Source organism: Salmo trutta, chromosome 29 (assembly GCF_901001165.1).
Source record: "Salmo trutta chromosome 29, fSalTru1.1, whole genome shotgun sequence".
NCBI classification, from domain to species: Eukaryota; Metazoa; Chordata; class Actinopteri; order Salmoniformes; family Salmonidae; genus Salmo; species Salmo trutta.
The window spans coordinates 25,459,181-25,483,862 of NC_042985.1; the positions used below are offsets into that span (position 1 = coordinate 25,459,181).

Here is a 24,682-nt window from a genome sequence, read left to right on the forward strand (position 1 = left end):
AAAATGCGGTTTTTGGATATAAATATGAACTTGATGGAACAAAAAATGCATGTATTGTATAACATAATGTCCTAGGAGTGTCATCTGATGGAGATTGTCAAAGGTTGGTGCATAATTTTAGCTGGTTTCTGCTTTTGGTGACGCCTGACCTTGAATTGAAAATGGATGTTTGTACTTTTGTGGCTATGTACTGTCCTAACATAATCTAACTTTATGCTTTTGCCGTAAAGCCTCTTTGAAAATCGGACAATGTGGTTAGATTAAGGAGATGTTTATCTTTTAAATGGTGTAAAATAGTTGATTGTTTGAGAAATTGAAATTATTAGATTTTTGATGTTTTGAATTTCCAGCCTTGCTAGCAATCCCGTCTCAGGGTTCATTGCTAACCCGTGGCCTCAACAGGTTTTAAAAGCAGAGGATTTTAGCATGAAATCATACTCAACGTATGCATTCTGAAATTGATAGTTTGGCAAAGATCAAGACACTAAGACTTTTATAACTATTTTAACAAAGTGCGTTACCTTATAAAAACACAAGTATAACATTTTGATTTAAGAAATGAAAAATACCCTATTTTCCTTCATCAACAATCTGTAAACATACCAGATAGTGTAAACATGTTTTGTACCATTCATACAATACATTCTTTGATAGAGCACACCACTGCATATGTACAGTCAATTCCCTCAAGAAAATCAAAGGCAATTTTTTTTGCAGAAATCTTTGAAAATTGATAGTATCAATTTCTTGATATTAATTCAATAGAGTTATTACATAGAGCAATTTGAAAAAAATAAATGTACTCCTAAAAATAGAGTATTATACTGCTCTATAAACACCCATGAATAGAGCAGGGCTCTCCAACCCTGTTTCTGGAGACCTACTGTCCTGTAGGTTCAGTCCAACCCTAATCTAGCGCTCCTGATTATATGAATTAGTTACAACTGGGGTTGGAGGTGAAAACCTCCAGAATGGTAGTGCTCCAGGAACAGGGTTGAGAGCCCTGGAATAGCGGAATAAAAAAAATGATACATCCATCACTGAATAAAAAAAACAGCAGAGGAAACACATATTTTGCAAGTGTGTGTGCAAGAATGAGAGCGCAATGGCAACATGGTTTTTCAATGGAGTCTAATGTGGAGTCATCAGTTCTATGATATCCCCAGTAAGCTATACAAAGGTGCATTCACTGTCCATTTCTCAGACACATACTCTGTGATTGTAAAAAAAACATTAGGAACACCTGCTCTTTCCATGACATAGACTGACCAGGTGAATCCAGCAGAAAGCTATTATCCCTTATTGATGTCACTTGTTAAATCCACTTCAAATCAGTGTAGATGAAGAGACAGGTAAAAGAGGGATTTTTAAGCCTTGATACATGGATTGTGTCTGTGTGCCATTCAGAGGGTGAATGGGCAAAACAAAAGATTTATGTGCCTTTGAACGTGGTATTGTTGTAGGTGCCAGGCGCACCGGTTTGTGTCAAGAACTGCAACACTGCTTGGTTTTTCACGCTCAAGTTTCCCGTGGTCCACCACTCAAAAGACATCCAGCCAACTTGACACAACTGTGGGAAGCATTGGAGTCATGGGCCAGCATCCCTGTGGAACCCTTTCGACACCAGTGTATATACGGTAATGTATATCGAAGTCCAATGTAAATCTCCTCATGATAGAATGTTTATCATAGATGAACAATAATATCTGTATGATATAATGCATTTGATAAATTGTATATAGATCTGGTTTAAGTATACATACATATTTACGAGACACAAAAAAACTATTTGTAAACTTCACAGACCAAGAGTGATTTAAGAAGTTATTTTCACTCATCATCCATCCCTTCCACTGTGCAGGAGAGAGGAGCACCAAAGACTTTGCTGTCTGTGATTGTTCTCCATCTTCTCAGGCGGTTGGCAGGTCAGGTCTGGACCTGAATATTAGGTGTTTTATCAGCATTAAACAAAACTACGGCACAGAACTTGGTGCTAGCCCTCAGTTCACTGGCAGTAACTGCCATTTTAACATCTGTGCCATAGGCCACACACTCCCCTAATCCACTCCATCAAAGCCTTGTGCATTCTCTATGGCGATGTGTAGCTTCTCCCTCAGCTCCTCAAACGACTCATAGGGAGGCAGGTCCAGCCGGTTGAAGCTGAAGACGGTAAAATAGAACCAAATTCAAATGCACATTTGTTGCAGTAATCAGGTAGGACTATTAGCCAAACTGCTGTATTGTTAGTTACTCACCATGTGTGGGCTCTAGGTAGTTTGTCTCGTGTTCCCCACTGCTCAATGGTAAACAGCTGTGGTCCGTTAGACCCTGTGATTTCATAACATAAAACAAGATTAGGAGGAGAGAATCATATACAAACACCTCTGGTTACAACTCAGAATCCATGTTTCAAAGTTCATATCAATCTATGTAATGACAAAATGGTTAAAAACATACCTAGAATGTACCCTGTATTATACAAATGAGTCTTGATACAGAGAAGTAGAGAAGTGGACTCACCGTAGAGCTCTGCAAAGCCATTCATTGGGACCCGGGAGGTGCCAGTCACAAACTGCAACAGGCGGATACGCTTCTCTGCATCCATCAGCAGAACAGTCTGAGAATGACAAAATATCATTCAAATAGTTGGAATGAATATTGAGAATTCACCCCAAAACTAAGGATGCACCGATGTGGAAATTCTGGGCCGATATCAGATATTTACTGATATCCAATGTGTTCCTGGGAGTTTCGCTTTCAGGAATGAGCTAATAATAACTAATAGCTCAAACCATTTGGACGCTAAAGCCAAATTCATAGGAAGAGTTTTTCTTCAAGTTGCGTCACCCACTTAAAAAAAAAATATGCCACAGACCGCTCAGTTTGTCACCGCCACTAATTGCGGATACTTTGTCTCCACATCAGACAGAGATCGACATAATATTTTTAACCAATTATCGTCCGATACCGATATGGTCACCAATAAACCGTGCATCCCTAACAAAAACACTCTAGAATCCAGAGGCTTCTGCTCTAGTGGTGGAGTTTCCTCTTACCTTCCAGAACCACAGGATGACAGGCTGGTTGGGACAGTAGCCATTCTTGTACTTGGTGTTCTCCCTCCAGTCGTTCACATCCACGTCTCCCAGGCCACACATCAGGAGCTAGAGAGGGAAAAAACAGACAGAACATCACTCAACGATCTGGAAAGACAGGCTCTCAGTCATCTATACATCTCAGAGTGATAGGAATGACACCCACCTCCAGCTCATTCTCGTCAAAGATCTTGATGAGATCCTGGGGTATCAACTCATAGAATCCCTAAGACAAGAGAGAAGAACACGCAATAAGTCAACCATTTCTTTCAATCTTATCACAATATCTCAATAAAACCTAGTGTTTACCTCCTTGAATGCGGTCATCTGCTTCAGTATCCTGTTCACGAACCTCCACTGCATGACAAGACTGAAAGAAAATGTTTATTTTTAAATGGAAGCATTCAAAAGCCCTAATAATTTCTTATTTATCTAATGATGCAGACATTATGTGGTGGGTGGTTGTTTAATTGTCCATTTGCAAACCCTTCTAAGGCCAAATATGTGACTTGTGGGTCACCTACAGGTAACCAGCACAACATGGCAGTGTGTATGTGGCGTGTTTCCTCTTTCTACCAGCAGAGGGCTCTGGTGCTTACTGGATGTATTCCTTCTTGTTGTCATCGGTGACTACTATTTCAGATCCTCCTGGCTTCAGCTCATGCTGGTGTGTCTAAATAGGAGGCAATGTGATGTCAGCATGACTGATACCCGAGTACCACTTAGCATTGATTTTAATCCCTTCACTCAATAGGCACAAGATAGAAAATACTTGTGCCAAACAACAAATAGGAAGCAGGCCCCACCTGTCCAAAGAGCTCTTCGTCTATGGTGAACCTCAGATCCAGGTCTATCGGGTCATTCTCCAATATCCACTTCAGAGAGTTGAAGTACTCACTGTCCTGAAATAACAACACACAAACACCATTACCAATTATGGTGAAACACTGCTGTTTTAGGCGTCTGATTTATCTTGTCTCTACTATCGGATTAGGTGATGGGAAGATGTGAGAGTAATCTAGATAGAATTAGGTACCTACCACAGACTCCATGTCCTGGAGAGTAATGGGCTTCTGCAACATCATCTTGTAGAAAGGCCTGATGAAAAAGGCTAAAAAAAAATATGTCAGGATCTGTTCAACACACCTAATCCTTGTGGCCCTAGCATAGAGCTGTCCTCAGCTCTTAGTTTCTCTACACACACACACACACACACACACACACACACACACACACACACACACTACTATTATACAAATGAATGAACTTTTAACAGACAAAGTTCATGAGTGAAATCACCAGCAGTGAGACTCACCATCCAGCAGCTTTCCATGGTAGACAGCCATGCCTGCCACACGGCCAATGAACTTGAAGTAGGACAGGTGGTCCTCATTGCAGAGGCCTGAGTTGGGGTTGATCTGCAGAGTGTAGTTGTCCCTGCCCCAGAACATGCAGAGGAGAAACTTAACACAGCTCTAAAGCCATCCAAATCCTTCTCTGATCCATTCCAGAACATATCCCCTAATTAAAATGATTCATAATTCTGTCAGAGATGTTATTCACTAACAGCCCCATTGAGGGCCTGTTCCATTTTTCCTTGCCTGAAAATGGAATTCTAACACATTCAAATCGAGACTCACGTGGCAGAATACTCAAACAGCCCATAATAGGGGTTGAACATCTCCTTGGAGATTAGGAAGAACCACTCCCTGGCCACGCCCCCGTAATCCAAGCCCTTCTCTCCCTCAAACTCCACCCATAGCCGCGCCTTCAGGAAGTCGGCCCTCTTGATTGACAGGATTCGTCTGTAGGAGTCCTCTAGCACGGTGTTCCGCCTGAGCTTCATCTCAAAGCGGTTGGGGATGTCAGCCTGGAATTGGAGATAGAGCATGCTGAATGAGTGGACATCAGGTCAGGGGATGTAGCTGGACTAAAAGATATTGTGAGGATGATTGAGAGAAAGACAAGATAGGCTTTTACAGTGTGAATATGCTGTATATGTGACCTATTTGTGAGGTTTAGCTGTAATAACAGAACATTAAGAGCATAGGGCCTTCAGTAATTACAATGATTCCCTGTCTTCGGAAAAACAATGCTTACCGGTTTCTTCAGCTTCTTCCGGAAGTATTCATACTTCTGTTTATAGTCTCTGGAGTAAGGCACAGCCTAGAATAGACAAGGATGGGGAGATCCAATGACTGGAAATCAATTATGAACACATGATGAACTATTTGGTTTTATGGCCAACCTGGAGAACCTGACTCCAAAAAGAGAATGGGCCATATTGCATCCCTAAAATTACTCTACCGGAATCTAATAAATAAAAATCTCTAACTATAACTTTTTTAAATATCATCTATACTTACTGGTCCAGTTATGGCTGAATTCTGCAGTCTGGGGTCATCCCATTGTGTGTTCTTCGTGTCTGAAAATACATCAGATTTATTCAGCATTGGTAGTAGGCGTATGCATTTTTCACTCATTTTGACAAATTGTAGTACATGTCATACATACTGTGATCTATGTAGAATATCCTCCCATCACTGTGGACCCTCTCCTCCCAGCCAGGCTAAGATAAGGGTAGCACAAACATTACTCACATAATTTTTTCCCTTAAAATCAACCATTCACTCAGCAACTTTCAACTTTAAGAGGCTCATGACACTGGGCTGCTGATTGCCTTCTTAGAATGCTATTATTGGGTATGATATCATTGTGAAGCTTACCGGCATTGGCCCGAGGTCAGTTGGGTCTAGCGAAGGTCTCCTCCTCATGTGCACAGGAATCTTCAACCTGGGGTCTTCCTGTTCACAGCCAGATAAACATGAAATAAGTCACACAAACAGGAAGGAGCAGTGAGAATGGCAGTATTGTCCAGTGGATTCTGGTCATTCTGGCCATGATGATGCGTGACTAGACCCTATAGGTAGGGCCTGGGGGTATTTCTTGATCATGTGACCTGATCAAGAAAAACTACATATACAGTACCAGTCAAAAGTTTGGACACACCTAATCATTCAAGGTTTTTCTTTATTTGTACTATTTTCTACATTGTAGAATAATAGTGAAGACAACACAACTAGGAAATAACACATATGGAATCATGTAGTAACAAAGTGTAAAATATATATATATATATATATATATATATATATATATATATATATATATATATATATATATATATATATATATATATATATATTTTACACTCCTCAAAAAAACAAAGGGAACACTTATACAACAATATAACTCCAAGTCAATCACACTTTTGTGAAATCAAACTGTCCACTTAGGAAGCAACACTGATTGACAATACATTTCACATGCTGTTGTGCAAATGGAATAGACAACAGGTGGAAATTATAGGCAATAAGCAAGACACCCCCAATAAAGGAGTGGTTGTGCAGGTGGAGACCACAGACCACTTCTCAGTTCCTATGCTTCCTGGCTGATGTTTTGGTCACTTTTGAATGCTGGCGGTGCTTTCACTCTAGTGGTAGCATGAGACGGAGTCTACAACCCACACAAGTGGCTCAGGTAGTGCAGCTCATCCAGGATGGCACATCAATGCGACCTGTGGCAAGAAGGTTTGCTGTGTCTGTCAGCGTAGTGTCCAGAGCATGGAGGCGCTACCAGGAGACAGGCCAGTACATCAGAAGACGTGGAGGAGGCCGTAGGAGGGCAACAACCCAGCAGCAGGACTGCTACCTCCGCATTTGTGCAAGGAGGAGCAGGAGGAGCACTGCCAGAGCCCTGCAAAATGACCTCCAGCAGGCCACAAATGTGCATGTGTCTGCTCAAACGGTCAGAAACAGACTCCATGAGGGTGGTATGAGTGCCCAACGTCCACAAGTGGGGGTTGTGCTTACAGCCCAACACCGTGCAGGACGTTTGGCATTTGCCAGAGAACACCAAGATTGGCAAATTCGCCACTGGCTCTTCACAGATGAAAGCAGGTTCACACTGAGCACATGTGACAGACGTGACAGAGTCTGGAGACGCCGTGGAGAACGTTCTGCTGCCTGCAACATCCTCCAGCATGACCAGTTTGGCGGTGGGTCAGTCATGGTGTGGGGTGGCATTTCTTTGGGGGGCCGCACAGCCCTCCATGTGCTCGCCAGAGGTAGCCTGACTGCCATTAGGTGAGATCCTCAGACCCCTTGTGAGACCATATGCTGGTGCGGTTGGCCCTGGGTTCCTCCTAATGCAAGACAATGCTAGACCTCATGTGGCTGGAGTGTGTCAGCAGTTCCTGCAAGAGGAAGGCATTGATGCTATGGACTGGCCCGCCCGTTCCCCAGACCTGAATCCAATTGAGCACATCTGGGACATCATGTCTCGCTCCATCCACCAACGCCACGTTGCACCACAGACTGTCCAGGAGTTGGCGGATGCTTTAGTCCAGGTCTGGGAGGAGATCCCTCAGGAGACCATCCGCCACCTCATCAGGAGCATGCCCAGGCGTTGTAGGGACGTCATACAGGCACGTGGAGGCCATACACACTACTGAGCCTCATTTTGACTTGTTTTAAGGACATTACATCAAAGTTGGATCAGCCTGTAGTGTGGTTTTCCACTTTAATTTTGAGTGTGACTCCAAATCCAGACCTCCATGGGTTGATAAATTGGATTTCCATTGATTCTTTTTTTGTGATTTTGTTGTCAGCACATTCAACTATGTAAAGAAAAAAGTATTTAATAAGATTATTTCTTTCATTCAGATCTTGGATGTGTTTTTTAAGTGTTCCCTTTATTTTTTTGAGCAGTGTGTGTATATATATATATATATATATATATATATATATATATATATTTGAGATTCTTCAAAGTAGCCACCCTTTGCCTTGATGACAGCTTTGCACACTCTTGGAATTCTCTCAACCAGCTCCATGATGTAGTCACCTGGAATGCATTTCAATGAACAGGTGTGTCTTGTTAAAAGTTAATTTGTGGAACTTCTTAATGCGTTTGAGACAATCAGTTGTGTTGTGACAAGGTAGGGGTGGTTACAGAAGATAGCCCTATTTGGTAAAATTCAAGAGCAAGAACAGCTCAAATAAACAAAGAGAAACGACACGCCATCATTAATTTAAGACATGGCATTTTTTTGCTTTTACCTCCCTTATCTCACATCATTTGCTCACATTGTATATAGTCTTATTTTTTTTCTACTGTATTATTGACTGTATGTTGTTTACTCCATGTGTAACTCTGTGTTGTTGTATGTTGTCGAACTGCTTTGCTTTATCTTGGCCAGGTCGCAATTGTAAATGAGAACTTGTTCTCAACTTGCCTACCTGGTTAAATAAAGGTGAAATAAATAAATAAAAAACATGAAGGTCAGTCAATACAGAAAATGTCAAGAACTTTGAAAGCTAATTCAAGTGCAGTCACAAAAACCATCAAGCGCTATGATAAAACTGGCTCTCATGAAGACCGCCACAGGAAAGGAAGAACCAGAGTTACCTCTGCTGCAGAAAAGGTCATTAGAGTTAACACCCTCAGAAATTGCAGCCCAAACAAATGCTTCAGAGTTCAAGTAACAGACACATCCTCAACATCAACTGTTCAGAGGAGAATGTGTGAATCAGACCTTCCTGGTCGAATTGCTGCAAAGAAACCACTACTCAAGGACACCAATAAGAAGAAGAGACTTGCTTGGGCCAAGAAACACGAGCAATGGACATTAGACAGGTGGAAATCTGTCCTTTAGTCTGATGAGTCCAAATGTGAGATTTTTGGTTCCAACCTCCGTGTCTTTGTGAGACGCAGAATAGGTGAACGGATGATCTCCGGATGTGTGGTTCCCACCGTGAAGCATGGAGGAGGTGTGATGGTGCTTTGCTGGTGACACTGTCAGTGATTTATTTAGAATTCAAGGCTACCATGGCTACCACAGCATTCTGGAGCAATTCACCATCCCATCTGATTTGCTCTTAGTGGGATTATCATTTGTTTTTCAACAGGACAATGACCCAAACACACCTCCAGGCTGTGTAAGGGTTATTTAACCAAGAAGGAGAGTGATGAAGTGCTGCATCAGATGACCTGGCATCCACAATCACCTGACCTCAACCCAATTGAGATGGTTTGGGATGAGTTGGACCGCAGAGTAAAGGAAAAAGTAGTCAACAAGTGCTCAGCATATGCGCCAACTCCTTCAAGACTGTTGGAAAAGCATTCCTCATGAAGCTGGTTGAGAGAATGCCAAGAGTGTGCCTCATCAAGGCAAAGGTGGCTAACTTTGAAGAATCTGTAATATGAAATATATTTTGATTGGTTTAACACTTTTTTGGTTACTACATGATTCCATATGTGTTATTTCATAGTTTTGACATCATCATTATTATTCTATAATGTAGAAAATAATACAAATTAAGAAAAACCCTTTAATGAGTAGGTGTGTCCAAACTTTTGACTGGTACTGCATGTCCCATTAAGAGTGGTGGTATGCAGGTGCTTGCTCTCTCACCCAGGAAGTGGTCTTAGTGTTGTGGTCGATGAAGAAGGGTTTTCCGTTGGGGGCATTGCGGACCTCCCAGCCCGCCGGCATGAAGCCACACTCCCTCTGTGAGCCGGGGGAGTGCTGGGGGGAGCCCTCAGGAGAGAGCATGGGGGGCTGGTACACAGTGGTGTTCTGGGACAGAACAGCCTGGGCTGCTGCGTCTGAGGTTATCTGGACCATGAAAGGAGAGACGAAGATTAACACTATTGATATACTGAAAGGAGGGTGAACGGGATCCTACATCAAAATTATCTACAGTGCTTTCGGAAAGTATTCAGACTCCTTGACTTTTTCCACATTTTGTTACGTTACAGCCGTATTCTAAAATGGATTAAATACAAAATTATCCTCAGCAATCTACACATAATACCCCATAATGACGAAGTGAAAACAGAAATACCTTTTTTTTTTACATAAGTATTTCGACCCTTTACTATGAGACTCGAAATTGAGCTCAGGTGCATCCCGTTTCCATTGATCATCCTTGACCTCAAGTTTCTACAACTTGGAGTCCACCTGTGGTAAATTCAATTGAATGGACATGATTTGGAAAGGCACACACCTGTCTATATAAAAAGGCTCCACAGTTGACAGTGCATGTCAAAGCAAAAACCAAGCCATGAGGTTGAAGGAATTGTCCGTAGAGTACAGAGACAGGATTGTATTGAGGCACAGATTTGGGGGAAGGATACCAAAACATTTCTGCAGCATTGAAGGTCCAAGAACACAGTGGCCTCCATCATTCTTAAAAGGAAGATGTTTGGAACCACCAAGACTCTTCCTAGAGCTGGTCGCCAGGCCAAATTGAACAGTCAGAGGAGAAGGGCCTTGATGGTCACTGACAGAGCTCTAGAGTTCCTCTGTGGAGATGGGAGAAACTTCCAGACGGACAACCATCTCTCCACCAATCAGGCCTTTATTGTAGTGTGGCCAGACAGAAGCCACTCCTCAGTAAAAGGCACATGACAGGACCTCAGACTGGAACAACGACCCTAAGAACACAGGCAAGACAACATAGGGCTTCAGGACAAGTTTCTGAATGTCCTTGAGTGGAACAGCCAGAGCCTGGACTTGAACCCGATCGAACATATCTGGAAAGACCTGAAAATAGCTGTGCAGCGACACTCCCCATCCAACCTGACAGAGCTTGAAAGCATCTGTAGAGAAGAATGGGAGAAACTCCCCAAATACAGGTGTGCCAAGCTTGTTGCGTCCTACCCAAGAGTACTCAATGCTGTAATCGCTGCCAAAGGTGCTTCAACAAAGTACTGAGTAAGGGGTCTGAATACTTATGTAAATGTAATATCTTTTTTTTTTTTTTTATAAATTAGCAAAAGTTTCTAGAAACCTGTTTTTGCTTCGTCATTATGGGGTATTGTGTCGATTGATGAGGGAAAAAAACTAATAATTTGAAGAATAAGGCTGTAACGTAACAAAATGTGGAAAAAGTCAAGGGGTCTGAATACTTTCCAATGGCACTGTATCTACACAAGTTAAGTGGGTCCTGATTGGCTTTTCACATGACTTTGAATACTTCTTTAGTGCACTGTGGTTTGAGAGAAAGTGAGAGCAAAAGGAGGAATGCAGCCTACCTGGATGAGTGGCCGTGTCCAAGTGGTTATCCTGCTGTTGTGATTGACGTAGTAGGGTCTGCTCTTACTATCCTGCTTCTCCTCCCAGCCTGGAGGTAGCCCCGCTGAGGTTGCTAACAACTATTGAACAACATAAAAAGAGAGAGGCATCAAACAATCCATACAATACCTCAAGTGAATAGAACAATAACTTCCTCTGAATCACTGAGCTACATGTTCAAACCTGATGACTGCATTCTCACTGTTCTTATATCACCTGGGAAAACTATGGAAGCCACACTTACATGCTGAAGCTGAGCTCAGATGACCCTATCCCACAAATACTACTGTAATACAGAAGTGCTGTGCTTCCCTGTGATGCGGTGTGTGTGTGTGTGTGTGGGCGGGCACAGGGGATTCAGAGAACGTAACACACACCACAGGATGAACAGGGTGCTCCTCTACTGTCAGAGTCTGGGCACTGCCTCTCCGACTGGAGTGACTTGAATGACTGACCACAGGATGAACAGGGTGCTCCTCTACTGTCAGAGTCTGGGCACTGCCTCTGCGACTGGAGTGACATGAATGACTGGAAGGGCCCTGCAGCTAAAGAGAGCAAGACAACAGAAACCACAGTAATTACCCATACACGTGTTAATAGGCACATATTCTCCAGCTCTAGACAGGCACTAATACCCGTCTAATACTAAAATAGTACAGTCCCTCAAGGATTCCGTAATTGCATTACATTTCTTTAATATTATGCAAGGGCTTGCAATTTCAACCAATCAGCAGTGCCCATTTACTGCATAATATGGTTCAATCAAGCCACACAGATAAAACATTTGCATATAAAATGTTAGAATTGACGTAGCAAAATCTATCATTTTTGAATATCACAAAAAATCCCAGCGAAATACTGGAGGGACTGATTACAGCTGTGTTGTTTTAACACAGTGTGTTTCAGTCCCTTCTTGGAACTGTGGAAGGACCCTGTTAAGGAAGCGTATCCCCAGTCTGGCTTTGGGTGTCGGCCGATTGGTAACGGGAGCCCAGTCAGCGCTGGCCAGTAAATTATTCACCTGGAGGGAGGTACGTCGGTTGCCGGATGTGGCACCCGAGGCCTGGAGGAGACTGAGCTCGTCACAGAAGGAGTGAAACTCCAGGGGGGAGTGGGGTGGAGGGGGGGAGCGCTGGCTGTTGTAGAAGGTGGACTCATCCTCTGTTATGATTTCCCAGCTCTGGAGCAGACAGGAAACAAGACACATGAAGAGTTTACCATCTGTTCTGAAGGATGTCTTGATGGTGTTAAGTCATTGTCTTCTCATCTGGTTGTGAGCTAAGAAAACAGTTCTGGCCTGCTTGTTCTGCCACGGAGTGACGTTTTTACATAGAACTGACATGTGATATGATTTCAGTAGGGCAATCTTTTTTTTGGGAAGGGGGGGGGACGGGGACGGGGGGGGGGGACGACTTCCAGGAACACCCTGATCCTGATCTTGTTAAGGGCCACTCTGGACTATCCTTCCATTTAGTCATTTGCTCAGTTAGCAGCCTCTAAAGAGGGGCTAGGACCAGAAAACATGGTCGTAAGATATGGTCCTTATAGGTCTGGACCTATATATCTTAGGTAGGTCGTATAGTTGGACCGCACACCACATACGGTTGTTTCATAATCGTACCAGAGACCGCAAAAGGATATAACAGAATCCCGTCTCCATTTCAATATCAAATTCAGGAGAATAACTGTAATTACATTTGAATTTAAAGTGACTTAACTTTAAATGTGAATTTTTCAATACATTAATTGAATTTCGATTGACTTGAAAATAACCTCAGTTGACTCTTGTTGTCTGTCGTTGGAGTCCTCTTGGTCAGAGATCTGCCTGCGGGCGGTGAAGGCGTGCTGCGCCTCCATGTGGATGTTCTGCCTCTGCTCTGCCTCTACCTGACTGTCTCTACATAGGGAAACACACACACTCAACTTTTCATCTCTTGACCAACCAGGTGTTACTGTATTCCAACCAGGTGTTACTGTATTCCAATACTACCAATGTGTTAAAATAGCACTAGATTAAGTTCAAGCTGTCAGAATAAAGACATGACAGGAGAACCCCAGACTTACTGTACAATGGGCCTGTGCCACTGTGTGGTCCTGGTTTCGTGGTTGACATAGTAGGTCCTGCCCAGGTTGTCCTGCCTCTCCTCCCAGCCAGGGGGCATTGCAGGCAGCAGGTGGTTGTGCCTGGGACCGGACATGTCCTGGCCCTCTAAAAACTCCCAGCTAGGCTGCACAACAAAAACAACTGTTACACAACATGGCACATGCAGATGTCAACATTGCCCAAATCCTCCACATGTTTGTTCAAGTCAAACAATGTCTTGGCCACTACTCAGAAAATTCAGTGGCAAGCATAGGGACCCATACTTTACTGAAGTTTGGCTTCAAATCATTCTAAAAAAGATGTCAGCATATTCATCAAAGGCCCTGGACCCATGGTGAGACAAATATAGATTGGCCTTTTGGACATGGTGTTCCTAGCCACTGCTTACATTAAGCATGTTCAAGAATGATGACTGGCTGGTTTTATCAATAACTACATCAGGATGGAGATGGCAGGCAATCAGCCATCTTGGCTTGACACTGGTAAAACGAGCCTGGTGTCTTTTCTCCTGGCTCTGAGCACCAATATGCTGTTACATGTATATACTGAAGCACGCCGGCTGAGCAACAGCCAAGGCACGTAGATTAGACACTGTATAATCAAAGGGGGGGGGATATTCAATATCAGGGGGTCAGGGGCCAAAGAGGGCAGGAGGACAGGGGGCAGGTTGGGTGGCGGTCTTACATCCATGTCTTCAGTCTGTTCTGCAGCATCCTCTGAGTTGTTTTTGGGTAGGTAGGTCATCTTCAGACGGAGATGACCTTTGACCCTGGATTTGTGACTGCATCAAAACAAAAAGTAAACACTTAACAAGAAAAAATATACATGGAAAACAGTGCACTTTCTAAATAACAGTAATGTGAGCCTCTTAGGTGTATCAAATATCAGATACATAATAAATGTCATTCCAACAATATATCATTGTGACCGACTCAAATATGAAATTGAGCTTTCTCCAAGGTAAAAATCAATATGTACTTTATGTAGCTTAATTTATACACCTCAGGAAAGAAAGGTAAACTCACTGGAATGGAACTCAAGATATAATTCAAATTAATTTATGCAATGCCAAGAGACTGAATGTGATAAAAATGTCAAGGAAAATGTCACAAAGTAAATCCATGTTCAACCAGGAAGGATAAGCGGCTTGAATAATCATGAAATAATGCAAACCTTCTCGGGTGAAGTAGAAAATCCTTGAATGTGTATGGCCTTTCAATGTTAGGATTTTCTGTCTGAAATAAAAAGTATTTAAACAGTTGAAATTCTCTATAAAGATATTTGCTGTATAACATCTACGCATGCAGTAACTGTATATCAACAGTAAACAAGTCCTATATAGACAGTGGACAGATGTAAGGTAGGTCTGCTGTAAATGCTATGAAAAGGAAGGCAAAAGTAACAAACATGGAGGACTGTAATTCCATAACTATGGACAACGTTGTGGAAAGGACTCTGACATGAGGGTGTTTATTTTTACATGAGTGCGCCTATGACAGTTCATTGGTGAAGATAAGTAACTATGTAAAGTGTACAGATCTCCAACAAATGATATCTAAAGGAGAACATGGAACACCAAACAGCAGAGACTATCCTACTCCTTTAGACGTGGGATTGGAAACATGTTGATTTAGGAGAATTGGTTTCCACATACATTATACAAGTGCTAAATAAACAATTTCCTTGCACTAGGCTCACCGGTATCTGGTGTAATGGTACATCCACCTGCCCCAGAAAGTCATCACGTGTCTGTGGAAGGATATAAGAGATTGTAATGGGGAGTCATGTACAGTAGTCATTCATGAGAGTCCATCAAAAAAGGGAGTGGTTACAATGTATCTGGCATGTTTGTGGACTCGCGCACACACATACACACACCGCTCAAGCGCAAAATATATGAGTCACACACACACAGATTATACCACATGACTGGCCTAGATAGATAATCATTTTCCATGACACAGTCACCTTTACGGCACCACTACAGTATGTTCCATCAGCCCTCATGGATGATTTAGTTGTAAATGTATTCATTGGCACATTATACACATAGTTCTATTAGACAAGGCATTCCAAAAATGGCACTGCACACAACCCCAAATTGACATTAGAAAATGCAGATGACCCCATTTGGAAAAATGATATCTAGTTAAAGCGAAACGTCAGGATTCTGGCAATGAAGCCCTTTATCTACTTCCTCAGAGTCAGATGAACTCATGGATAGCATTTGTATGTCTCTGCGTGCAGTTTGAAGGAAGTTGCTGACTAACGTTAGTGCAATTGCTAACTAGTGTTTGCGCAATTACTGGAAGTCTATGTAACTGCAGTGCTAGCATATACCATAAGACTTCCAGTCATTGCGCTAACGCTAGTTGGCATTGGCTCATGAAACTACCTCTAACTTCCTTTATACTGGATACAGATACAAAGGGGCGGCAGGTAGCCTGGTGGTTAGAGCGTTGGGCCAGTAACCGAAAGGTTGCTAGATCGAATCCCCAAGCTGACAAGGTAACAATCTGTTGTTCTGCCCCTGAACAAGGCAGTTAACCCACTGTTCCTAGGCCGTCATTGTAAATAAGAATTTGTTCTTAACTGACTTGCCTAGCTAAATAAAGGTTCAATAAAATAAAAGATAAAGGGCTTCATTGCCAAAATCACAAAGTAGCCCTTTAATGCTGTGTATTCATATTCACTCAATTTTACATCCCGCAGGCTGTCCCAACACATAATTACATGAAATTGCATTCTAATAGTGTAAAAGGTTATTGTAAGAGGCTGACACTAAAAGGTTGTATTTTACACCCATTTGAAGAGAAAAAAGGTTATTAATTTGTTTGATAAGATTGCAGATTTTCTCAGGGGACCCCATTTCAATTTCAGGGGATCCCACCCCAAGGTTTGAAACCACTGTATTAGACATGTGGATTGAATAATTCAGGGGTTATCAGCCCACAGTATAGCTAGAGCATTAGATGTCTTAATATGTAGTTGTGGAGCAGTGTCCTTTCTAGGAAAGGTGATTCTGACTGAGTAACGTCTCTAGAGACAGGCTCCAACGTGACCACTGCTATAATGCAGTTACTGTAACATGTTCCTATGCAACATACATCCCCCACCTCCCAACATCATCAACAACTGAAAACGCAGTGTTGTGTGGGTCGGCTTCATGACCAAATAAACACCCTCGGCACATCAAACTGCCCAGCAGTGGTATGGAGACGGTTCAATTGAACGGATATAGACTGTTCCCCTCCTCTCATTCCTTCCCCATGCCTTTCCTTGGCAGTGAAGCCAAGACAAGCAGGCTTTGGAGAGTCCAGGTTGAGGGACAATGTACAGCCTGTGAAGGTGCTACTCTGAGCTCTGTGACATTCTCTCAGGAACATCACAGAGGGGACTCATTAAGGGATTAATCACATGCTTACTAACATCACTCCAAGACCTGTCAAACCAGCCATATCAAAATGACCAAGAGTTGAGTGTGTGATTGATCAAGTCAGAGGTGTATGGGAGCAAGAATGGTTTCTGGTGAAAATAAACTTAATTTCCATGTAAATCTATCAACCCAATCCCAAAAAGGTTTTAACTGCACTACAGACCAAAAGTATGTGGACACCTGCTCGTGGAAGATCTCATTCCAAAATAATGGGCATTAATTGTGTAAAATGGTGCCGGAGAAGAAGGCAGACGTTTTACGTGTCCCCAACCGATTGTGTTTTTTTGTTATTTATTTGTAACTTATTTTGTACATAACGATGCTGCTACCGTCTCTTATGACCGAAAATAACTTCTGAACATCAGGACTGCGATTACTCACCACGGACTGGCAGAATCCTTTTTTCCCCTTTAACGAGTCTGACGAGCCCGACGGGGACTATATACTGCTTTCTAGGGAACAGGCCCAGATCCCCGTGATTTGTGTGAAGATGAGGCGGAGAAAAAGGGGCCAGAGAGCGGGCTGCCTTCTGAGAATTCGTAGGCGATAGAATAAACCCCCACTTCCTTCCATTCTGCTAGCAAATGTGCAATCTTTAGAGAATAAAATTGATGACTTTAATGCAGGGAAACTTTAATCAGTTTTACTAAATTTCTTTCGGCATGTTAAATGTGCAACCAGAGGGAAAAAAACCTCTGGACCACCTTTACTCCACACACAGAGATGCATACAAAGCTCCTACTCGCCATCCATTTGGCAAATCTGACCATAATTCTATCCTCCTGATTCCTGCTTACAAGCAAAAATTAAAGCAGGAAGCACCAGTGACTAGATCAATAAAAAAAAGTGGTCAGATGAAGCAGATGCTAAGCTACAGGACTGTTTTGCTAGCACAGACTGGAATATGTTCCAGGATTCCTCCGATGGCATTGAGGAGTACACCACATCAGTCATTGGCTTCATCAGTAAGTGCATCGATGACGTTGTCCCCACAGTGACCGTACGTACATACCCCAACCAGAAGCCATGGATTACAGGCAACATCCACACTGAGCTAAAGGCTAGAGCTGCTGCTTTCAAGGAGCGGGACACTAACCTGGAAGCTTATAAGAAATCCTGCTATGCCCACCGACGAACCATCAAACAGACAAAGCGTCAATACAGGACTAAGACCGAATCATACTACACCGGCTCTGACGCTCGTCGGATGTGGCAGGGCTTGCAAACCATTACAGAATACAAAGGGAAGCACAGTTGAAATCTACACAGTGACATAAGCCTACCAGACGAGCTAAACTACTTCTACGCTCGCTTCGAGGCAAATAACACTGACACATGAGAGCACAAGCTGTTCCAGAAGACTGTGATCACGCTCTCCGCAGCCGATGTGAGTAAGACCTTTAAACAGGTCAACATTCACAAGGCCGCAGGGCCAGATGGATTACCAGGACGTGTACTGCGAGCATGCGCTGACCAACTGGCAAGTGTCTTCACTGACATTTTCAACCTCTCCCTGTCCGAGTCTTTAATACCAACATGCTTTAAGAAGACCACCATAGTGCCCGTGCCCAAGAACACTAAGGTAACCTGCCTAAATGACTACCAAGGCTGGTCATGGCACACATCAACACCATTATCCCAGAAACCCTAGAACCACTCCAATTTGCATACCACCCCAACAGATCCACAGATGATGCAATCTCTATTGCACTCCACACTGCCCTTTCCCACCTGAACAAAAGGAACACCTATGTGAGAACGCTATTAATTGACTACAGCTCAGCATTCAACACCATAGTGCCCTCAAAGCTCATCAATAAGCTAAGGACCCTGGGACTAAACACCTCCCTCTGCAACTGGATCATGGACTTCCTGATGGGCCGCCCCCAGGTGGTAAGGGTAGGTAACAACACATCCGCCACACTGATCCTCAACACAGGGGCCCCTCAGGGGTGCGTGCCCAGTCCCCTCCTGTACTCACTGTTCACTCATGACTGCACGACCAGGCACAAATCCTACACCATCATTAAGTTTGCCGATGACAACAGTGGTAGGCCTGATCACCGACAACAACGAGACAGCCTATAGGGAGGAGGTCAGAGACCTGGCCGTGTGGTGCCAGGATAACAACCTCTCCCTCAATGTGATCAAGACAAAGGAAATGATTGTGGACTACAGGAAAAAAAGAGAACCGAGCACGTCCCCATTCTCATCAACGGGGCTGCACTGGAACAGGTTGAGAGCTTCAAGTTCCTTGGTGTCCACATTACCAACAAACTAACACGGTCCAAGCACACCAAGACAGTCGTGAACAGGGCACAACAATACCTATTGCCCTCCGGGAGACTGAGAAGATTTGGCATGGGTCCTCAGATCCTCAAAAGGTTTTACAGCTGCACCATCGAGAGCATCCTGACAGGTTGCATCACTGCCTGGTAGGGCAACTGCTCGGCCTCTGACCGCAAGGCATTACAGAGGGTAGAGCGTACGGCCCAGTACATCACCAGGGCCAAGCTTCCTGCCATCCAGGACCTCTACACCAGGCTGCGTCAGATGAAGGCCCTAAAAATCAAAGACACAAGCCAACCTAATCATAGACTGTTCTCTCTACTACCGCACGGCAAGCGGTACCAGAGCGCCAAGTCTAGGTCCAAGAGGCTTCTTTTATTAACTGCATTGGTTAGGGGCTCGCAAGTAAGCATTTCACTGTAAGGTCTACACCTGTTGTACTTGGCGCATGTGACTAATAACATTTGATAATATGGAGTTGGTCCCACCCCTTTGCTGCTACAATAGCCTCCACTCTTCTGGGAAGGTTTTCCACCAGATGTTGGAACATCGCTGTTGGGACTTGCTTCCATTCAGTCCCGAAGCAAGCACCAGTTAGCCTGGAGCTAGCCTCGAGCTAGGCCCATCTCCCGGCTAGCCAAAGAGATCCACCAGCCAATTCTTGGGCTACAAAACCTCTTGCCAATTGGCCTGGACCCTTTACTGCTGACACGGAGCCCTGCCGATCCATCACGACTGGTCTGTCGTAACTGTCCGAGGTGGTTTCAACAGGCTCTTCCGTTGCGACGTCACCAGATGCCGAATTGTTAGCCCCGGCCCGCTAGCAGTCTGAATCGCCGTGTCTCCAGCTCGCCTAGCGTAGCAGCTACTACGGAATTGGCTCCCTGTGATCACTCGGCTACACATTCCTCTCTCTCCCTAATGTCAATATGCCTTGTCTATTGCGGTTTTGGTTAGTAATTGTCTTATTTCACTGTAGAGGCCCTAGCCCTGCCCAATATGCCTTAGATAGCCCTTCTGTTCCACCCCCCACACATGCGGTGACCTAACCTGGCTTAACTGGTGCCTCTAGAGACAAAACCTCTCTCTTTGTCAGTCAATGCCTTTAGTTTACCTCCACTGTACTCACATCCTACCATACCCTTGTCTGTACATTATACCTTGAATCTATTCTTCCGCAGCCAGAAATCTGCTCCTTTTACTCTGTTCCGAACGCACCAGACGACCAGTTCTTTTAGCCTTTATCCATACCCTTAGCCTACTCCACCTCTCTTCCTCTGGTGATGTAGATGTTAACCCAGGCCCTGCAGCCCCCAGCACCACTCCCATTCCCCAGGCACTCTCATTTGTCGACTTCTGTAACCGTAAAAGCCTTGGTTTCATACATGTTAACATCAGAAGCCTCCTCCCTAAGTTTGTTTTATTCACTGCTTTAGCATACTCCACCAACCCTGATGTCCTAGCCGTGTCTGAATCATGCCTTAGGAAGGCCACCAAAAATCCTGAAATTTCCATCCCGAACTATAACATCTTCCGACAAGATAAAACTGCCAAAGGGGGCGAAGTTGCAATCTACTGCAGAGATAGTATGACAGAACTCTGCAGGCTATCTAGGTCTGTGCCCAAACAATTCAAGGTTCTACTTTTAAAAATCCACCATTCCAGAAACAAGGCTCTCACCGTTGCCGCTTGCTATAGACCCCCTTCAGTCCCCAGCTGTGCCCTGGACACCATATATGAATTGATTGCCCCCATCCATCTTCAGAGTTCGTACTGTTAGGTGACCTAAACTGGGATATGCTTAACACCCCAGCCATCCTACAATCTAAACTAGATTCCCTCAATCTCACACAAATGATTATGGAACCTACCAGGTACAACCCTAAATCCGTAACCATGGGCACCCTCATAGATATCATCCTGACCAACTTGCCCTCTAAATACACCTCTTTGTCTTCAACCAGGATCTCAGCGACCATTGCCTGTGTGCACGATGGGTCCGCGGTCAAACGACCACCCCTCATCACTGTCAAACGCGCCCTAAAACACTTCTACAAGCAGGCCTTTCGAATCGACCTGGCCCGGGTATCCTGGAAGGATATTGACCTCATCCCGTAAGTAGAGGATGCTTGGTTGCTCTTTAAAAAAGTGGTTTGCTCGCCATATTAAATAAGCATGCCCCATTCAAAAAAATGTAGAACTAAGAACAGATATAGACCTTGGTTCACCCCAGACTTAACTGCCCTTGATTAGCACAAAAACATCCTGTGGTGTCATCGAATAGCCCCCGTGATATGCAACTTTTCAGGGAAGTCAGGAACCAATATACTCAGTCAGTTAGGAAAGCTAAGGCTAGCTTTTTCAAAGGAGAAATTTGCATCCTGTAGTACTAATTCCAAAAGGTTTTGGGACACTGTAAAGTCCATGGAGAATAAGAGCACCTCCTCCCAGCTGCCTATTGCACTGAGGCTAGGAAACTCTGTCACCACCGATAAATCTACATAATCAATCATTTCAATAAGCATTTTTCTACAGCTGGCCATGCTTTCCATCTGGCTACCCCTACCCCGGCCAACAGCTCAGCACCCACTGCAGCAACTTGCCCAAGCCCCCCCCCTGCTTCTCCTTCACCCAAATCATGACAGCTGATGTTCTGAAAGAGCTGCAAAATCTGGATCCCGACAAATCAGCTGGGCCAGACAATTTGAACCATCTCTTCCTAAAATTATCCGCCGAAATTGTTGTAACCCCTATTACTAGCCTGTTCATCCTCTCTTTCGTATGGTCTGAGATCCCCAAAGATCGGAAAGCTTCTGCGGTCATCCCCTCTTCAAAGGGAGACACTCTAGACCCAAACTGTTATAGACCTATATCCATCCTGCCCGGCCTTTCTAAAATCTTCGAAAGCCAAGTAAACAAACAGATCCCCGACCACTTCGAATCCCACCGTACCTTCTCCACTATGCAATCTGGTTTCTGAGCTGGTCATGGTCTTCATCGACGTGGCCAAGGCTTTTGACTCTGTCAATCACCGCATTCTTATCGGCAGACTCAATAGCCTTGGCTTCTCAAATGACTGCCTCGCCTGGTTCACCAACTACTTCTCAGACAGAGTTCAGTGTGTCAAATCAGAGGGCCTGTTGTCCGTACCTCTGACAGTCTCTATGGTGGAGTCACAGGGTTCAATTCTAGGGCTGACTCTTTTCTTTGTATGATGTCAAAGGTGTCGCTCTTGCTGCAGGCGATTCTCTGATCCACCTCTACGCAGAGGACACCATTCTGTATACATCTGGCCCTTCCTTGGACACTGTGTTAACAAACCTTCAAACGAGCTTCAATGGCATACAACTCTCCTTCCGTGGCCTCCAACTGATTTTAAATGCTAGTAAAACTAAATTCATGCTCTTCAACCGATTGTTGCCCGCACCCGCCCGTCCAACTAGCATCACTACTCTGGACGGTTCTGACTTAGAATATGTGGACAACTACAAACAAAGCCTCCTTCACTCATGCTGCCAAACATACCCTTGTATAACTGACTATCCTACCGATCCTTGACTTCGGCGATGTCATTTACAAAACAGCCTCCAACAATCTACTCAGCAAACTGGATGTAGTCTATCACAGTGCCATCCGTTTTGTCACCAAAGCCCCATGTACTACCCACCACTGCGACCTGTATGCTCTCGTTGGCTTGTCCTTACTACATACTCGTCGCCAAACCCACTGGCTCCAGGTCATCTATAAGTCTTTGCTAGGGTAAGCCCTGCCTTATCTCAGCTTACTGGTCACCATAGCAACACCCACCCGTAGCACGCACTCCAGCAGGAATATTCCACTGGTCATCCCCAAAGCTAACACTTCCTTTGGCCGCCTTTCCTTCCAGGTCTCTGCTGCCAATGACTGGAACCCCCTCTCTAACTTTAAGCATCAGCTGTCAGTGCAGCTTACCGATCACCGTACCTGTACACAGCCAATCTGTAAATAGCACACCCAACTACCTCAACCCCATATTGTTATTTATCCTCTTGCTCTTTTGCACCCCAGTATCTCTACTTGCACATCATCATCTGCACATCTTTCACTCCAGTGTTAATGCTAAATTGTAATTATTTCACCTCTATGGCCTATTTATTGCCTTACCTCCCTACTCTTCTACATTTGTACACACCGTACATAGATCGATCTATTGTGTTATTGACTGTACGTTTGTTTATGTGTAACTGTTGTTTTTGTCGCACTGCTTTTCTTTATCTTGGCCAGGTCGCAGTTGTAAATAAGAACTTGAGAATGAGATTTCCACATGAGAACGCATTTCCACTGCTCCAGAGTTCAATGGTGGTGAGCTTGACACCATTCCAGTCGACGCTTCGCATTGCTCATGGTGATCTTAGGCTCGTTTCCGGCTGCTCGGCCATGGAAACCCATTTCATGAAGCTCCCGACGAACAGTTCTTGTGCTGACGTTGCTTCCAGAGGCAGTTTGGAACTCGGTTAGTGAGTGTTGCAACCGAGGACAGACAATTTTCTGCGCTGTGCGCTTCAGCATTCACGTTCTATGAGCTTGTGTGGCCTACCACTTCGCGGCTTAGCCGTTGTTGCTCCCAGATGTTTCCACTTCACAATAAAAGCACTTACAATTGACTGGGGAAGCTCTAGCAGGGCAGAAATTTGACATCCTGACTTGTTGGAAAGGTGGCATCCTATGACGGTGCCACGTTGAAAGTCACTGAGCTCTTCAATAAGGCCATATACTTCCAATGTTTGTCTGTGGAGATTGCATGGCTGTGTGCTCGATTTAATACACCTGTCAGTAATGGCTGTGGCTGAAATAGCCGAATCCAGTAATTTGAAGGCGTGTCCACATACTTTTGTACATATATAGTGTATTTCTGACTAGGTCATAGCAATGATAATGTTATTTTCTCAAGTTTGCGAATCTTTACGAAGTCATCATTATTTCAATTTCCAAATATTGGATATACGGCATTGTGATTGTATTCAAAAAGAGAGGAAGTGTATGTGTATGATGGTTTTTAAAGCCACCAGACAAAAAGGCAGGCAAAAGTAGGCCAACTTAGAGGTTTTGTTGTTGGAATAAAACAATTGTTTTTTAAAAACAGTTTCCAGCTGGTGAAATAAGTCTGGATTTTAAAATGGGTAACTTTAAAACTGTCAAGTAAGAGCTCGGATTTCTTCACTCTAAAATATAAAACATGAATATTTGTTATTGCTATTACCGAGCTAGGCTCAAATACACTCCAATTGACCAGTCATTAAAATATCTCAGCATTTAATGGTATACATAAAGGATAAAACAATTATAACTGATGAGATGAAACAAAGTTCATATTTCCTTCTGTTGAAGGAAATAATTTTGTTAGGGGATTTCAATACGGATGTCTGCAAAAAGAATAGCCCAACCCACAATGTATTTATGCACTTTTGTAGATTACCAAATTATAAAAGATCCCAACGGGACATGTGAAACAGTGCAAAGTACGATTGACTTAATATTGGTGTCTGAAAAATCTAAAATATCGCAGTAGAGTAATAGTATATGGAATCAGTGATCATTTTATTACATTTTACACAAGGAGGATTTTTAAATATATATTT

At 43.7% G+C, this 24,682-nt stretch overlaps 1 protein-coding gene across 5 annotated transcripts in view; it reads right to left on the reverse strand.

Moving 5' to 3' along the window:
* Nucleotides 1–488: 488 nt before the first annotated feature.
* The window catches only part of LOC115167228 (E3 ubiquitin-protein ligase NEDD4-like), a 52,937-nt gene continuing 28,743 nt past the window's right edge, over nucleotides 489–24,682 (reverse strand). For 2 of the 5 annotated variants that reach the window (XM_029721424.1, XM_029721423.1), the window contains 24 exons: nucleotides 15,038–15,088; nucleotides 14,513–14,574; nucleotides 14,024–14,120; nucleotides 13,300–13,463; nucleotides 13,009–13,132; nucleotides 12,257–12,415; nucleotides 11,613–11,780; nucleotides 11,196–11,315; nucleotides 9,571–9,774; nucleotides 5,822–5,899; nucleotides 5,610–5,664; nucleotides 5,462–5,520; nucleotides 5,196–5,261; nucleotides 4,736–4,965; nucleotides 4,411–4,532; nucleotides 4,136–4,206; nucleotides 3,902–3,997; nucleotides 3,695–3,768; nucleotides 3,405–3,465; nucleotides 3,262–3,321; nucleotides 3,057–3,164; nucleotides 2,521–2,617; nucleotides 2,256–2,328; nucleotides 1,663–2,160 (listed from right to left, as the gene is read on the reverse strand). In XM_029721424.1, the coding sequence (XP_029577284.1) occupies nucleotides 2,058–2,160; nucleotides 2,256–2,328; nucleotides 2,521–2,617; nucleotides 3,057–3,164; nucleotides 3,262–3,321; nucleotides 3,405–3,465; nucleotides 3,695–3,768; nucleotides 3,902–3,997; nucleotides 4,136–4,206; nucleotides 4,411–4,532; nucleotides 4,736–4,965; nucleotides 5,196–5,261; nucleotides 5,462–5,520; nucleotides 5,610–5,664; nucleotides 5,822–5,899; nucleotides 9,571–9,774; nucleotides 11,196–11,315; nucleotides 11,613–11,780; nucleotides 12,257–12,415; nucleotides 13,009–13,132; nucleotides 13,300–13,463; nucleotides 14,024–14,120; nucleotides 14,513–14,574; nucleotides 15,038–15,088 (2,502 nt within the window). In that variant the 3' untranslated portion in view covers nucleotides 1,663–2,057. Of the gene's footprint in view, nucleotides 2,161–2,255; nucleotides 2,329–2,520; nucleotides 2,618–3,056; nucleotides 3,165–3,261; nucleotides 3,322–3,404; nucleotides 3,466–3,694; nucleotides 3,769–3,901; nucleotides 3,998–4,135; nucleotides 4,207–4,410; nucleotides 4,533–4,735; nucleotides 4,966–5,195; nucleotides 5,262–5,461; nucleotides 5,521–5,609; nucleotides 5,665–5,821; nucleotides 5,900–9,570; nucleotides 9,775–11,195; nucleotides 11,316–11,612; nucleotides 11,781–12,256; nucleotides 12,416–13,008; nucleotides 13,133–13,299; nucleotides 13,464–14,023; nucleotides 14,121–14,512; nucleotides 14,575–15,037; nucleotides 15,089–24,682 lie in introns of all 5 variants that reach the window. The other 3 variants (XM_029721421.1, XM_029721419.1, XM_029721420.1) reach the window with 3 other exon arrangements.